Source organism: Mizuhopecten yessoensis, unplaced genomic scaffold (assembly GCF_002113885.1).
Source record: "Mizuhopecten yessoensis strain PY_sf001 unplaced genomic scaffold, ASM211388v2 scaffold8937, whole genome shotgun sequence".
Taxonomy (NCBI): domain Eukaryota; kingdom Metazoa; phylum Mollusca; class Bivalvia; order Pectinida; family Pectinidae; genus Mizuhopecten; species Mizuhopecten yessoensis.
Window position 1 is genome coordinate 308,951 of NW_018407797.1, and position 17,096 is coordinate 326,046.

At 35.1% G+C, this 17,096-nt stretch overlaps 1 protein-coding gene across 1 annotated transcript; it reads right to left on the reverse strand.

The window, feature by feature from the left end:
- Positions 1-790: 790 nt before the first annotated feature.
- LOC110456897 lies at positions 791-1,843 on the reverse strand. Its single transcript, XM_021507937.1, has one exon. The coding sequence runs from the start codon at positions 1,841-1,843 to the stop codon at positions 791-793; it is 1,053 nt and encodes a 350-aa protein (XP_021363612.1).
- Positions 1,844-17,096: the final 15,253 nt, after the last annotated feature.

A 17,096-nucleotide genomic window follows, 5' to 3' on the forward strand; every position in this document is an offset into this window, starting at 1 on the left:
AACCTTGATATAATGCCCCTCCTTTATAGACAGTAATACAACCTTGATATAATGCCCCTCCTTTATAGACAGTAATACAACCTTGATATAATGTCCTTCCTTTAGGTACAATTGTCCTCTTGTTTATCTTTACATTCTATACTGAACATATCTACATAAACATTGTTTTCTTCACAAAAGTGTATCCCTTCATCAAGTACAGTACTTACAGTTGTCAAGACAGAACACAATTAATGACATTTTGAGCACTGTATTGTGATACACTGACATACATTCTAATACACATCAAATGGGAATATCCCTACTCTAGAAATAGGCATCAACACACATAAACATTATTTATGAAAGTACAATAATTATCGTACTATCTATATCGTGAAGCTTAAGGATCCCTGTCCAATTGTAATATGGTTTTGTCGATATACAGTAACCTCCCCTTAACTTCCTTAAGGATCCCTGTCCCATTGTAATATGGTTTTGTCGATATACAGTAACCTTCCCTTAACTTCCATTAAAAAATAACTAGCACAGTTGGGCCAGGACACACTTCCATTGATCAGATAGCTCTATTGGTTAGAGTGATGGTGTAACAATCTGATGTCCAGGGTTCAAATCCGTTCTGGCCCTGCTGAATTCTTACACCCACAACACTGTTGTTTATCTATATTTTGTTTAATCCTTCTTTATCGTTTCTAATAAAATGCCTGCAGGGTATGATTTTCTTTTCAGAAATGATTTGACAAAGTTATAGTCATGTCGGAAAAAACGGTTTCTAAACCTTAGTTACAGCTTATGGCTGTGGTACGTTGATCCTTAATGTAGTTGGCAACTCCATGGTCTCCTGCTGTTTAAAGCTTGTTTCTACTGGCAACTCCATGGTCCCCTGCTGTTTAAAGCTTGTTTCTACTGGCAACTCCATGGTCCCCTGCTGTTTAAAGCTTGTTTCTACTGGCAACTCCATGGTCCCCTGCTGTTTAAAGCTTGTTTCTACTGGCAACTCCATGGTCCCCTGCTGTTTAAAGCTTGTTTCTACTGGCAACTCCATGGTCCCCTGCTGTTTAAAGCTTGTTTCTACTGGCAACTCCATGGTCCCCTGCTGTTTAAAGCTTGTTTCTACTGGTAACTCCATGGTCCCCTGCTGTTTAAAGCTTGTTTCTACTGGTAACTCCATGGTCCCCTGCTGTTTAAAGCTTGTTTCTACTGGTAAATCCATGGTCCCCTGCTGTTTAAAGCTTGTTTCTACTGGTAAATCCATGGTCCCCTGCTGTTTAAAGCTTGTTTCTACTGGTAAATCCATGGTCCCCTGCTGTTTAAAGCTTGTTTCTACTGGTAAATCCATGGTCCCCTGCTGTTTAAAGCTTGTTTCTACTGGTAAATCCATGGTCCCCTGCTGTTTAAAGCTTGTTTCTACTGGTAAATCCATGGTCCCCTGCTGTTTAAAGCTTGTTTCTACTGGTAAATCCATGGTCCCCTGCTGTTTAAAGCTTGTTTCTACTGGTAAATCCATGGTCCCCTGCTGTTTAAAGCTTGTTTCTACTGGTAAATCCATGGTCCCCTGCTGTTTAAAGCTTGTTTCTACTGGTAAATCCATGGTCCCCTGCTGTTTAAAGCTTGTTTCTACTGGTAAATCCATGGTCCCCTGCTGTTTAAAGCTTGTTTCTACTGGTAAATCCATGGTCCCCTGCTGTTTAAAGCTTGTTTCTACTGGTAAATCCATGGTTCCCTGCTGTTTAAAGCTTGTTTCTACTGGTAAATCCATGGTCCCCTGCTGTTTAAAGCTTGTTTCTACTGGCAACTCCATGGTCCCCTGCTGTTTAAAGCTTGTTTCTACTGGTAAATCCATGGGTATAATTCCTGAAGTTTGATGCAACTGTTAACTGACGGATAATAATTTGTGAACCGCTTTGAGACGACCTACGAACTAGGTTGTGATAAACCGGTATATAAGAACCTCAAATTATGATTATTATTATTATCAACTTCAGGTCATTTATTGATCCTTGAATATCTTTATTTTATTTTGAGGGGTATCTTAAAGCTTTATGGCGCTGGTAACTCCAGGGTTTCCTTAAATTGTTGATATCTAACATTTCTGTCTACTTTGCTGTCGTCAAGGTAATTTAAAAAATAATTCATGTCAATTTGTCTAAGTCATCATACCTACTCTATCAAACCAATCAAAATGCTCATCTGTCTTGACTGCAGACCCCTAATCGTTCTATACTTGTCATTCAGCTAGCTTAAACTGAAGGTATTGATAAAGGACAATGACATTGTCAAAACTCATTTCATCTTCAATATGTTATGCCCTGAATATGCTGGAGTAGCTAGCATCTTTGTCATGATACAGGGGCGTTTTCAGGAGACTGTCCAGACCATTTCACAGTAATTTAAATGATGACTAACTTTTCATTTCTTTCCAAAGAAATCGTTGGATGACAATGGGAGAAAAAAGTTTTTCCAACTGTTCAGAATAATTAAAATGATGGATGAACCTTTTATTTTTTTAATTGCCCTCTCAGAAAATATTCAAATATCTGGTCTGTGTTTCAGATCTGCGGCAGTGAATTTTAATGACGGGTAACATTTAAAAATGACATTTCTTAACAAAATTCAAATAATTTTGCTGCACTAAGATGGACTGTTGTCCGATTACATCAGCAGTAATCTCGATGACAAGTACATTTTAAGTTTTATGTTAGCACTGCCGCCACAGATATGGCTGGGGACAGTGTTATTGTTTGCCTTCTCTATTCGTGCTTTCAAATATTTTCAAGATGTTTTTAATTTCGTGAGCTGATTTGAATTTTTATGTTGAGTCTCATTAATCTAGCCACTCGTAATTGGTTTTTTCTCACAATCCATCTGGTGTTTTAGGGGACAGATGGGTCCATAATCCTGGTAATCCAATGATCTAAAGATTTTTGTTGCGCATCGGGGGTTCTTTGATTTTGTGTTAGAGTTATCTCCCTTAAAATGTTTTGAACATTCTATTACCTGAACAGTAAAATTTGGATAAGTCGAAGTCCTTGTAAGCAATAAAAATATTTGACTTGTCCGTTGGTTCGACTCTACCAAGTATAGTGTGGGAGCACTCGAATGATCCAAGATGCATTCCGTTAAGTGTTAGAGTATCGTCAGAATCAAATACTATCAGTAAATCATCGTGTAATCATCATGTTTTCTGCAAAGAAATAGATACTATGTTTTTATAGAAGTTGAATGAATTTTTATTTCTTATAATAGTTTCAAACATCAACAAATTGATACGTGTAGATATATTATCGTTCTTGTTGAAAGTGCATCTGCAACATCATTGCTAACATTGCACATTAGTACACACGCGTACATTAATATTTTTTTCAGTCTAGCCTCTGTCTAGCTATGTCTTTTTGTGTATTAAGTATTTTAAAGATATATGTCACATATTTATAAACTGAAGCAAACTTTCCTTCCATAAGATATAATAAACACTTTTCTTTTAGTGGTGAACTCTTTTCGAAAGGAGGTGTATTTCACTGTGCGGTAGTATTTATCCTTAAATAGGACTTGATATCATAGCCACAAATAAAACTTACAGTTCAGCAAACAATGGTTGCGCTAAAAGTGTACTACAATAATCATGAAAGATTAGGTATTCAGGTTATTTAAGTAAATTTCAATTACTTGAGTATAATTTTTTTTAAAGTTGAACACTGTCCTTTTTCATTGGTGTGTAAGTGCAAACTAAGAGGGCCCCTAATGCACTGATAATAGATTTTAAGTACATAATGACATGTAAGACTTTGCCATTCCTTAGTAATAAGCCGATTTGATAGCTCGTGTATTTACATGTACTATACTTCACTCGTAACCAAATTAGGCCTATCTTATTTATGTCTGTCTTATTTTCGCATGCTTGTGCTCTATTATTTGCACCTGATTTGATTTCTCAGTTTCTGAGATTGTGAGCGAAAAACTCAATCAATTTTCGCAATTCCTTAAGCACCACTGTGATTTCATTACATTGGGGGGTTAGAATAGGTGGGGTTCAAAACAAAGGCCACAGTCTGGTCTTTACATTGCTATTTCCATTGGTTGTTTTTAATGATCCCTTACCACTGTCAAAAACCTGTAGCCATGATCTCTGTTTTAAACTTTAATATGCTGCAATATCCTTTCAATGCGACATTACAGAAATCTTTAGAAATCAAGATAACCTCAAACATATTTTAGCATATGATTTTTAACCCCCTCAATGAATTTTTTGGGACAATTGGTGTGTTCATTTCCTATAGAATGGGTATGGAAAACTGTAAGCCACACAATGTCCATTTCAATTGCTGATACCCTGATAATATTCAGAGTTACTTCCCTTTTTGTACTTAGTTTTGGCTGATTACAACTCCAGTATGTTACTATCTTTATGTTATGCTCTTTAAATTTGCTACCTTAGATATTTAACCTAGAAACCATAACTGAAACTTGACATCACGCTGTGATGATGTGATGGAACTATTTAAAAGGTTCATCTTACATTTATTGTCATTTTAAAGTTAGCCATTACACCACAATTACCAGAACAGGCTGGGTCTGAAGGAGATGAACTTCTATGTCAAGTAGAATTAAGGCTAATGGGAATTATGGGCAGTCAACTGTACAATTTGTATACAAGCTATAAATCAAGGGTTACCAGGTGTGCAGAATGAGCTGTTGTAGGTGAGAAACTGGGTCAACGATATGCTGGGTTATGTTGTTGTTCCTGCTCGTAGTCGGTAAATTAATTAAGTTCAGAGTCAATAAGATCAGTCAATGAAGAACAGTCAATGAAGAACAGTCAATAAGATCAGTCAATGAAGATCAGTCAATAAGATCAGTCAATGAAGATCAGTCAATAAGATCAGTCCATGAAGATCAGTCAATGAAGATCAGTCAATAAGAACAGTCAATGAAGATCAACAGTCAATGAAGATCAGTCAATAAGATCAGTCAATAAGATCAGTCAATGAAGATCATTCAATGACGATCAGTCAATAAGATCAAAATGTATAAGACCAGAATAAGATCAAGGTTAATAAGATCAAAGTCAATAAGATCAGAGTCAGAAAGTGCAGAGTCAGTAAGACCAAAATCAGTAAGATCAGAGTCAGAAAGTTCAGAGTCAGTAAGACCAAAATCAGTTAGATCAGATTTTGGAAGAGTTGAGTACTTTTGATCAGAATCAGTAAGATAAAGAGTAAAAAAGATGAAGCGTCAGTAAGACAAATAGCAGAAAGATTAGACTCAATATAATTAGAGTCAAAAAAATATCAAAAATTAAGACTCATTAGAATAACAATTTGAAAGATTAGAGTCATTCAGGTCAAATTATAAAAAGATGAAAATCAACAAAAATCAAAACATGATTAGAGTCAAAAAGATCAGAATCATGAGTAAGATCAAAATAATAATATTAGAGTAATTAAGATAAGAGCACTACGACAAGTAAGATAAGAAAATAGGACATACAAGATTTTGTGTTTGCCAATGTCTTCCAGAACCTTGCCGCACTAATCTATCAATAGCTACAGTTGGAGGAAACTCTCAAGAGAAACAATAAATTGTCCTGGTTAATGCTCACACTGGTCACCCATCCATTAGATAGGTGAAGCTGTTTGTCCCCTGTCATGTGCAATGGCTCTCTGTGACAAGGTGACAAATGTCAGGGATGTTAGAATCTATCACTCTGGCCTTACAAATTGTCAGGCTTCTAATGGCAATGTCAAGCATGGCCACCACTTCAGTAATGTCATGTGAATCTTGTCTAAACAGGCCAACACTGCTATAAATATAGATCCTGTCTAAACAGGCCACCACTGTTATAATTATAGATTTTGTCTAAACAGGCCACCACTGCTATAAAGTTAGATCTTGTCTAAACAGGCCAAAACTGCTATAATTATAGATCCTGTCTAAACAGGCCAACACTGCTATAAAGGAAGGTCTTGTCTAAACAGGCCAAAACTGCTATAAATATAGATCCTGTTTAAACAGGCCACCACTGCTATAGATATAGATCTTGTCTAAACAGGCCAACACTGCTATAAACATAGATCCTGTCTAAACAGGCCACCACTGCTATAAATATAGATCTTGTCTAAATAGGCCACCACTGCTATAAACATAGATCCTGTCTAAACAGGCCACCACTGCTATAAATATAGATCTTGTCTAAATAGGCCACCACTGCTATAAACATAGATCCTGTCTAAACAGGTCACCACTAATATAAAAGTGGGTCTTGTCTAAACAGGCCACAATTGCTATACATATAGATCCTGTCTAAACAGGCCCCCACTGCTATAAAAGTGGATTTTGTCTAAATAGGCCACCACTGATAAAAAAGTGGATCTTTTCCAAACAGGCCACAACTACTATAAACACAGATCATGTCTAAACAGGACACAACTGCTATAAATATAGATCCTGTCAAAAAAGGCCACCACTGATATAAAAGTGGATCTTGTCTAAACAGGCTACCACTGCTATAAATAAAGATCTTGTCTAAACAGGCCAACACTGCTATAAACATAGATCCTGTCTAAACAGGCCAATACTGATATAAATATAGATCCTGTCTAAATACAACACCACTGCAATAAATATAGATCTTGTCTAAACAGGCCACCACTGATGTAAATATAGATCCTGTCTAAACAGGACACCACTGCTATAAATATAGATCTTGGCTAAACAGGCCACAACTGCTATAAAGGGGGATCTTGTCTAAACAGGCCACAACTGCTATAAACATAGATCCTGTCTAAACAGGTCACTACTGATATAAATATAGATCTTGTCTAAATAGGCCACCACTGCTATTAACATAGATCCTGTCTAAATAGGCCACCACTGCTATAAAAGTGGATCTTGTCTAAATAGGCTACCACTGATATAAAAGTGGATCTTTTCCAAACAGGCCACAACTGCTATAAACATAGATCCTATCCTAACAGGCCACCACTGCTATAAACATAGGTCCTGTCTAAACAGGCCACCACTGCTATAAATATAGATCCTGTCTAAACAGGCCACAATTGCTATAAATATAGATCTTGTCTAAACAAGCCAACACTGATATAATTATAGATCCTGTCTAAACAGGCGACAATTGCTATAAATTAAGATCCTGTCTAAAACAGGCCACCTCTGCTATTAACATAGATCATGTCTAAACAGGCCACCACTGCTATAAATATAGATCTTGTCTAAACAGGCCACACCTGCTATACATATAGATCTTGTCTAAACAGGCCACAACTGCTATAAATATAGATCCTGTCTAAACAGGCCACCACTGATATAAATATAGATCCTGTCTAAACAGGCCACCACTGATATAAACATAGATCCTGTCTAAACAGGCCACAATTAACTGCTATAAAGGGGGATCTTGTCTAAACAGGCCACCACTGCTATAAACATAGATCCTGTCTAAACAGGCCACCACTGATATAAACATAGATCCTGTCTAAACAGGCCACCACTGCTTTACACATAGATCATGTCTAAACAATGCAATTTAAATAAATCTTGTCTGAATTTGTTAACCACTTCTATAAGATCTGACACATTAAGGGGATGTTTTCGATACTCGAGTTTCAGTATAAGTGTGTTATACTCTACATTAGCTGATACACTTATATATAATTTCTGAAACCAATTTCTTTAACCTAATTTTGAGTAACATTTAAGAATAAATTCAATTGAAGACCATTTGGACCATGAAATTGCTTTTTTAAGCTTGAATGTCAAATCATCCCCTTCAGTAAATTGAGGTTAGAAATGTGAGGAATTCTATTCTTGTATGAAAATGTTTCCTGTACCTTCCTTTGTAAATTTAATTATGTCATTTTGTTCTTCTATGAAATAGGACTGACATATTTATCTAGCTTCCTTCAGTGGGCTTCATAGGTCAGTACTTTGGGAATCTGTTTCATAGAGAAATTTTCCCTGGGCTTCATTTCAGCAGTTTATCAGATAATACTTACTGTTCTTTTATAAAACGGGACTTCAATTGTAAATTACGCTTTTTATGAAATGTTAATGTGAAATGTCAGATGCAGTAGCTGATAACCTTCGCTGTGTGATGACAGTGTAACACATGATAGCGAGCCAGCGATTAAAGGGATTTTGAATGATTTCATGTTACATCTGCTACAGAAAGGTTAGAAACAGGAAGTTGTGCTCCGATGACCAATAAATTGTTCAGAAGGCAAATTTTGCGGCTGCTTTTTCAACCTCAATTAAAGTTAATGACAAGGTTCGTTCTGATGTGGAACCACACTGCCCTACATGTATCTACAGTTCAAATCGGGATCAGTTAACTAGGAATGTTTGGTGAACCAATGCTATCGCAATCACTTTTACATTTTCTAAATCGTAAACATGTAGAAATTGGAAAATGAAGTAGAATTTTTGAGTCTCTGACATGCACAAATTTTGAAAACAATGTAGAATTTCTGGATATAACACACAGAAATTATAAAACAATGTAGAATTTCTGGATATAACATACAGAAATTATATAACAATGTAGAATTTCTGGATATAACATACAGAAATTATAAAACAATGTAGAATTTCTGGATAAAACATTCAGAAATTATAAAACATAGTAGAATTCCAAATATCTGACACACAGAAATGGGGAAAATGAAGAAAAAAATATCTGAATATCTGACACACAGAAATGGGGAGACAATGAAAAATATCTGAATATCTGACACACAGAAATGGAGAGACAAAGGAAAATATCTTAATATCTGACACACAGAAATGTGGAGACAAAGAAAAATATCTGAATATCTGACACACAGAAATGTGGAGACAAAGAAAAATATCTGAATATCTGACACACAGAAATGGGGAGACAAATTTGAATTTCTGAATATCTGAGTCATAGTCTGAGACACAGAAAATGGAAAACAAAGTAAATTTCTGAATGTTTGAATTATTCTTTGAACTTTAAAAGACAGAACCCCTCTAGATTGGCTGTCATGTGTTGTAGCTACAGCCGCCGTTACCTGATAATGAACGTATCTCCTCCAACCATGCAAGCTTTAATGTTTTTTGATACTCTATTTTCACTCTAGTGACGTGACATGCATTAGCTGACAACTGACATTTCGGGTGAAGGTTTGACCTTTGGATCAGTCTGCTCGTGTAACACTGATCAGTTTCAGGCTAAAGGCCTGGCTATATACGCTCTTCTTAACAGTACAGTACATTCTTTATCAATTCCAGCAGCAAATTTGACCTTCAGGTTTCAATTCTTGCCCACACAGTAACGTTAAATCCTATGTACCAACAGGAATGATTTTCAACATGCAGAGAGACAGTGCCACAATTTTAGTGTTTTCTTTGAATATTTCCATATTTATTTTACAAAACTTGTCTGACCTTGACAAAAATAGCATGAATTTTTACCAGTATTAGGGATTGTCTGTTCTTAAATTGAAATATGTTTTTTTTTGTTTTTTTTGGTATTGTCTTCCATCAATATAAATTATCAGCCCATTACAGTAAATATCTGCTCTTGAAATAGTAATAACCTGCTCTTCATATGAATTTTCTGTCCTTTGTCAGAATTATCTGCACTTATATTACTTGACTGCCTTTAAGCGTTATGTTTTGTCAATAATAAAAAATTGTCTACCCTTAATTTGAAATGTCAATCCATGATGAGAGTTCTCTGTCCAGGAAAACAGCTGTCTGCTGTTAAAGGAGTTGTGGGCCCTTGCTATTAATTTTTCTGCTCTCTATGTGAATTGTCTGCCTGTTGTGGTAATTGTCTTACTTGCTAATGATCGACTTCTTTTGACTGATTTTCTGATCTTGTTAAGAATTGTCTGCCCTTGATATGAAATGTCTTTATTGATGTGAGTTCTCTGGCCTGAAAAATAATTGTCTGCTGTTACAGAAGTTGTCTGCCCTTAATATGAAATGTCTATTTTGGTGTGAATTTTCTGTCCTAACCAATAATTATCTTTTGATGTGAATTCTTTGTCCTGAATATTAATTATCTGCTGTGACAGCGTTGTCTGCCCTTCATATGAAATGTCTATTTTGATGTGATTTCTCTGTCCTGAACAATAATTATCTGCTGTTACAGGAGTTGTCTGTCCTTGTCTTTGCTTGTTAATGAATTACTTCTTTTGACTGATTTTCTGATCTTGGTCGGAGTTGTTTGCCCTTGTTAGGAAATTTCTTTTTTGATGTGAATTCTCTGCCCTGAAAAATAATTGTCTGCTGTTATAGGAGTTGTCTGCCCTTGATATGAAATGTCTATTTTGATGTGAATTATCTGTCCTGACCAATATTTATCTTTTGATGTGAATTCTTTGTCCTGAATATTAATTATCTGCTGTTACAGAGTTGTCTGTCCTTCATATGAAATGTCTATTTTGATGTGAATTTTCTGTCCTGAACAATACTTATCTGCTGTTAAAGAGTTGTCTGTCCTTGATATGAATATTCTGCATTCAATATAAAGTGTCTGTCCTTGGTAAAAATTGTCTTCACTTGTTAATAATTGACTTTTGAGTGATTTTCTGTTCTTGGTAAGAATTGTCTGCCCTTGATATGAAATGTCTATCCTTGGTTTGAATTCTCTGTTATAAAGAAAGAATATTGTCTGTGGTTGATAGGATTTTCTGTCCTTTATATAGATTGTCTTTCCTTGCTGGGAATTATCCACACTTTGTAATACTAGACAGGTTTTGAGAGTAAGTATCTGCCCTAGGTAGATTTGTTTTCCTTTGATATAAAAAAAGGTCTGTCCTAAAAATGAATTACCTCCCCTTGATAGACATTTCCTGGACTTTTTCGTAAAATGTCTTTCCATAAAAGAATATCTCACTTTATGCTCATCATTCACAAAAGCAACTTTGAAGAATGATACTGGTTATAAAATGTATTGGGTTGTAATCACTGGTAGCTGATAAATCACTTAAACTGATATTTATAAAATTAGCCTAGAATTAAAGTTCACAAAATCCAGGCTTCTTCTGATCATTTGTAAAATGATAAAATACACAAGATATCAGGGAGATATACTGTATGTATACACACGTCAATTATGACAATCATCAATCTTCAGTGTTGTGTTTTATTGTGTACATAACAATTTTGGAGAAAAGACTTCTAAATCCTTTTGTTTTTTTGTTTTAATAGTTTGAATATTTGATGAGTACCCGAGAGATGATAAACGACTGCTCTCTATAATCATTACAACTGAATATCATTATATAAGAAATTACAGATACAAAATTTTCTGTTTGGATTCAAACCGAGATGTAATTTGAGTGATAGTTATGTGTTCCACTACTTATGTGTTAGGACATTGTGAATTTAAAATCATGACACATCACTGTCTGTGGTGGTGTTGATGATACGATGAACTAGAAATGGACATTGATGTTTATATCACACTCTGTAGCTTTTGTGGAGAACAAAAACACGATCACACTTTCTTTAAATGTATCTCGTGTTAAAACACCCACAGCGGTGTCACAACAAACAGTACATTGATGTCAGAAAGGCAGCGATGTGAAGAGCACAGTAGTCTAGTGGTAGGACGTCGGGCTGGTGACCAAAGAGTGGCGGGTTCGACTCACAGCACGGCACTGTGTTGTATCTTTAAGCAAGATACTTTACTCTGCTTGTTCCAGTCTACTCAGCTGTAAATGAGTACGTGGGCAGAGCTAGAATTGTTGAATGCTAGCTGTGAGCACCGAAATGGCAGCACCGGTCGGATGCTCCCCAGGGAGTTGAGAAAGATATCGGCTGGTTGCAAAGGCCCTATAACCATGGATAATAATTTGTGAGCCCCTTTGAGACGACCTACAAACTAGGTTATGATAAAGCGGTATATAAGAACCTCAAATTTTTATATTATTATAATGAAAATGGTCCTTACATTTTCAAAAGGTTATGCCAGTTAAGATGAAAACTTTCAGTGTTCATTCTCAGGAATGTATATTTTGAATTAATGCCATTTTGAAATGAAAATGATGAGTAAAGTATAATCCATGCAAAGACCCATAACTGTGATTTAATTGTAATACTTATAGCATATTGATTGCCATGGATTTGACTAATTTAACAAAAAAAGGACATCGAAGTATAAGCTGATCGAAGGCTAAACTTTTAGTAGCTTTTACTCATTTCATTTTAATTGATGCTTTAATTGGTTAAAAACACTTATTTGCACTTGGTTATATGATTGATGATACATTGATTTGTTAGATAATGTAAATAGAAATATAAGGGAGATAAATCTTATAACACTCACAGGTACAATTGTGTTACGTTATAACTCAAAGTGAGATATCTTGAACACAAATCACAAGTATGTGAGGGATAGTGCATATTTTAAATAGAAGATGATAGTTAAACAGAGTATAGGTACATTGTGTTAAGCACCATATATACTTAAGGGAGTTAACTCGGTAAAAATTACAGGTACAAGGTGTAAGGTAGCATATGTCCTTAATACAGACCAACTCTGAAAATAATCACAGGTACAATGTGTAAGGTACAATCTATCCTTAAGGTATATAAGGGATATAAATCACATGTACAACGTGTTAGGTATCATATATATCCTAAAGGGGAATAACCATGGAACAATTAAAAAATAACAGGTACATTGTATAAGGTAGCATATTTCCAAGGGAAATGACTCTTCAACAAATCACATGTATAATATGTTAGGTTGAATTATATTCTTCAGGGAAATAACTCTGAAACAAATAATGGGTTTAATGTCTTATGCAACATATATCATTAGCACAGATCAACTCTTTAATAAATTACAGGTACAATCTCTTAGGTAGCAGGTATCCTTAAGGGAGATAATTCTAACACAAATCACAGGTACAATGAGTAAGGTAGCATGTATCCTTAAGGGAGATAACTCTCATAAAAATCACAGGACAATGAGTAAGGTAGCATGTATCCTTAAGGCAGAACATTGTCACACAAATCACAGGTACAATGTGTAAGGTAGCATCTATCCTCAAGGGAGATCATTCTTAAACAGATTACAGGTACAATGTGTTTGGTAACATATATCCTTTAGACAGATCAACTAATAAACAGATCATATGTACAGCGTGTAAGTTAACATATATCCTTAAGGGAGTTAAGTCTTCGAGAAATAACAGGTAGATGTGTAATAAAGCGTCTATCCTTAACGGCGATAAGTCTAAAACAAATCACAGTTACAATGTGTAACGAAGCATGTATCCTTAAGGGAGGTAACTGTTAAACAAATCACAGGTACAGTGAGTAAGATAGTATTTATCCTTAAGGGAGTTTAATTCTCAAATAAATCACAGGTAAACATATAAGGTATCATATGTCCTAAGGAAGGTTATTTAAAAAATTACAGGCACAATGTGTTAGGTACGTGGCATATATCCTTAAGGGAGATACCTATGCAACAATTACAAATAACAGGTACATTTTGTATGGTAGTATATTTCCTTAAGGGAAATAACTCTTAAACAAATCACATGTATAACATGTGAGGTAGCAATTATATTCTTAGGGAGGTAACTCTGTAACAAATAACAGGTACAATGTCTTATGAAGCCTATATCATTAACACAGATCAACTCTTAGATAAATTACAGGTACAATGTGTTAGATAGCAGGTATCCATAAGGGAGATAACTCTCACACAAATCACAGGACAATGAATAAGGAAGCATGTATACTTAAGGGAGATAGCTCTTACACATATCATAGGTACAATGTATAAGGTAGCATGTAGCCTTAAGGGAGATAACTCTCACACAAATCCAAGGTACAATGTGTATATGGTAGCATATTTCCTCAGGGGAGATAACTTTAAGACAAATCATAAGTATTACTTGTTAATATCTAAGGTAGCATATAACCTTACTCTTCCACAAACCACAAATATCATGTGTGAATGAAATAGGTAGCAAATATCCTGAAGTGAAAGATTATCATGTATATATATATGGATTCATTGTTCAATTCACACGCTGATTTCAAGATTGAATTTGAACAGTACAATTGTATGGCTTTAACGACATTTTGCTAAGAGAGACTTATTATCCTCTTATCATTGTGAGGGAAGTGGGAGGGCGGGGCTCTGTGTACACTTACCTAATCTTAAGTAAATATAGCTATAGATTATATGAATAGCCAAATCATCCAGGTAAGTCATTCGACAGACTAAAATCAAAACTGTGATTGATAGAACCGACTTAAATATCATGAGAACTATTAATCATAAAAAAAAAACACAAAAAATTACACTTTATGATATGTAAGGGATATAAATAAGTACAAATGATTGATGGCGATTAAATTTAATAAAATAAGTTTATGATTAGTTACTCTTTGAAATGCATATTCATGAGAGTGCAGCAGAGATGATATTTGCTGTTTTTGTTTGTGACGATGTTAAATTATATTCTGGTTTCAAGTTTTATTGATATGTATTGCTGTGGTATATCTTTGTCTTTATTTAGACCTAGTGGTTTGGTTTGGTAATCACCAAGGACCTGGGGCATTAAGGGCATTTTTAGGCCTCATATAAAGTAAAAATTTCAACTTTAATTTTAATTAACCAATTTCTGTTATAATCATAATATTGGTTAATTGGGGCTATCTTTCCTTGAGCAGATTTTTTTCAATACGCATGCGTAGATGACCAAACATAGCATTAGAATTGCGTTGCTATGCAGAAATAGTCGAAATATGATGTTTTTGGGCAGTTTGCTTGCAGAAATGAAAGCCTCCACATGTGACAAACAAAAAATCCTTTCTATGAATGACCTTGTTCAAGCATGTCAGATATTTGCGAAAGCTTTCAAACATTGAAGAGTTTTTAGTTAATTTCCTTCAAAATGGCAATTTTTGAACCAAATAGCGCACAAAAGACGATATTCACGCATTTTATTATGAAAATACGGCTTTATGTCTGTCTTTATAATGCCATATCTCCTAAACCTATTGTCGAATGAATTTGAAATTTCATATTTGTGAACTTAATCTAATTCAAAGTTCCCGATGAGACCGCAAATGACCCTGAATACCTCTAGTCCTTTTACTATGAAGCAGTTTTGGAAGTTTTCCTGTTGATACTTGTTGAACTAGCCAATGGCAGCGTCTGCATTGTTTCTATGTGTCACCAGTCTTTCTGGGACTACAATTGACATTGACGATTGATTTTTACATTATGAAATCCAATTGCTTACAGACTCATTTCATTATGCATGGTAGCACATCTTGGAGAATACATTTTAATAAAATGCATTCATACCATCAAATGTTGAGGTTATGCATTTAAATCCCAATATTTCTATAAAAGCCAACAATGAAAATACTATATGTCTTGTCGGTATTATATAAATGAGCTACACATGTTATAAACATTGTGATTGAAAAGTGATCTAATGTTTGTAACATGTCTGGCTATTTTATAACAACACTTAATGTTATTAAACGACTGTTAAAGGACACTTCATGTAAAATTCATGAGTTCAACACAGTCACAAGGACTTACGGTTTTACATTGATGTACCCGTAAAATATATTACTGGAGTATTTTACTTTGATTTTTGTGTTTTTACAAAGTCTAATAATCCTGGTTTGAAGCCAATATTTCTTTCCACAGCTAGTAAAAGACAGGTCATCAGGTGGCACAGTGGATAACACACTGGCCTTTCACCAAGGTGGCCAGGGTTCGATTCCCCAATTGAATGTGAATAGTTATGGGGTCACCTGCCCGACCACATGTTTTTTTTCTGGGTACTCTGGTTTCTTCCCACATCAAGACCCCTTAGTTCGCTAACCTTCTGGGCAAATGTGATTATTGGTGTAAAATAAATAAAGTTTATAATTTGGTAAAAGAGTTACCATTGCATGACGTAGGTTATGGAAAAAATTTGGGTAATATGTCATTTTCGTAATATTTAGTATGGTCGCAAAAGAGATTGACGTATTACAATGCATGGGAACTTGTTTTTTTGAAGACATCATAATGACTAAGTTAATGTAACTGTATACTATTTTCCTAACTAAAACAAGTGCACTAGTATATCTAAAGTACATGTTTCAGCTTCTGTGTTTAATTGAGGTCTTTAAAACATGAGGTATCAGGGGATTGTAATTAAGGCTGACCATACCATCTTTTATGGGGCTTGTTGAACCCTACGTAAAGTATTTGTAACATTATCTTTCTGGAAATGAATTTGGATAAGCTAACCATCACTGGCTTTGATTCTGATTTAATTTGATGGATTCCTGGCGACTCCCTGGAGGTGAGAAATGGTGGCGAGTCCTGACCTTTCCTCAATGTCCTTTGTCCTCACGATTGGTGGGTTCCATCGAAAATATGGCTTGTAGGCTATCGAAGCCAGCTGCTGGATTTCAAACACTAGTCCCCAGAGGCCATATCTGGACATAGCAAAGCCTGATTTATTTCTGTAATTGTGCTGGTTCCTGCTCAAGAGAATAAAGGCAGAGTTAGACTGTATAATCTTAACATCAGAGGTTTTGTAAGTGTCTGTGTTTTTTAATGCAACTGACATAACAACTGTTTTGGACAAGACTGAGAATTTTTATTGGCATTACAGCTGTTTTGAATTTTTCCTAGACGTTCTATTGACAATCCATTTACTTTGGTTTTGTCTGGGATTTCCTGTTGACAATAGTATGCTTTTATTGAAGACTTTATGTTGACAATACTTTGGTTTTGTATGAGACTTTCTGTTCACAATACTTTGGTATTGCTTGATACTTCATGTTGACAATACTTTGGTGTTGTCTGAGACTTCATGTTGAAATTACTTTAGTGTTGTATGAGACTTTCTGTTGACAAGACTTGCTTTTTGTCTTTGGTGTTGTATGAGCCTTTATGTTGACAATAACATGGTGTTGAATGAGACTTTCTGTTGACAATACTTTCTTTTTGTCTTTGGTGTTGTATGAGACTTTATATTGACAATACTTTGGTGTTGTATGAGACTTTATGTTGACAATACTTTGATGTTGTATGAGACTTCATGTTGACCATACTTTGGTGTTGTATGAGA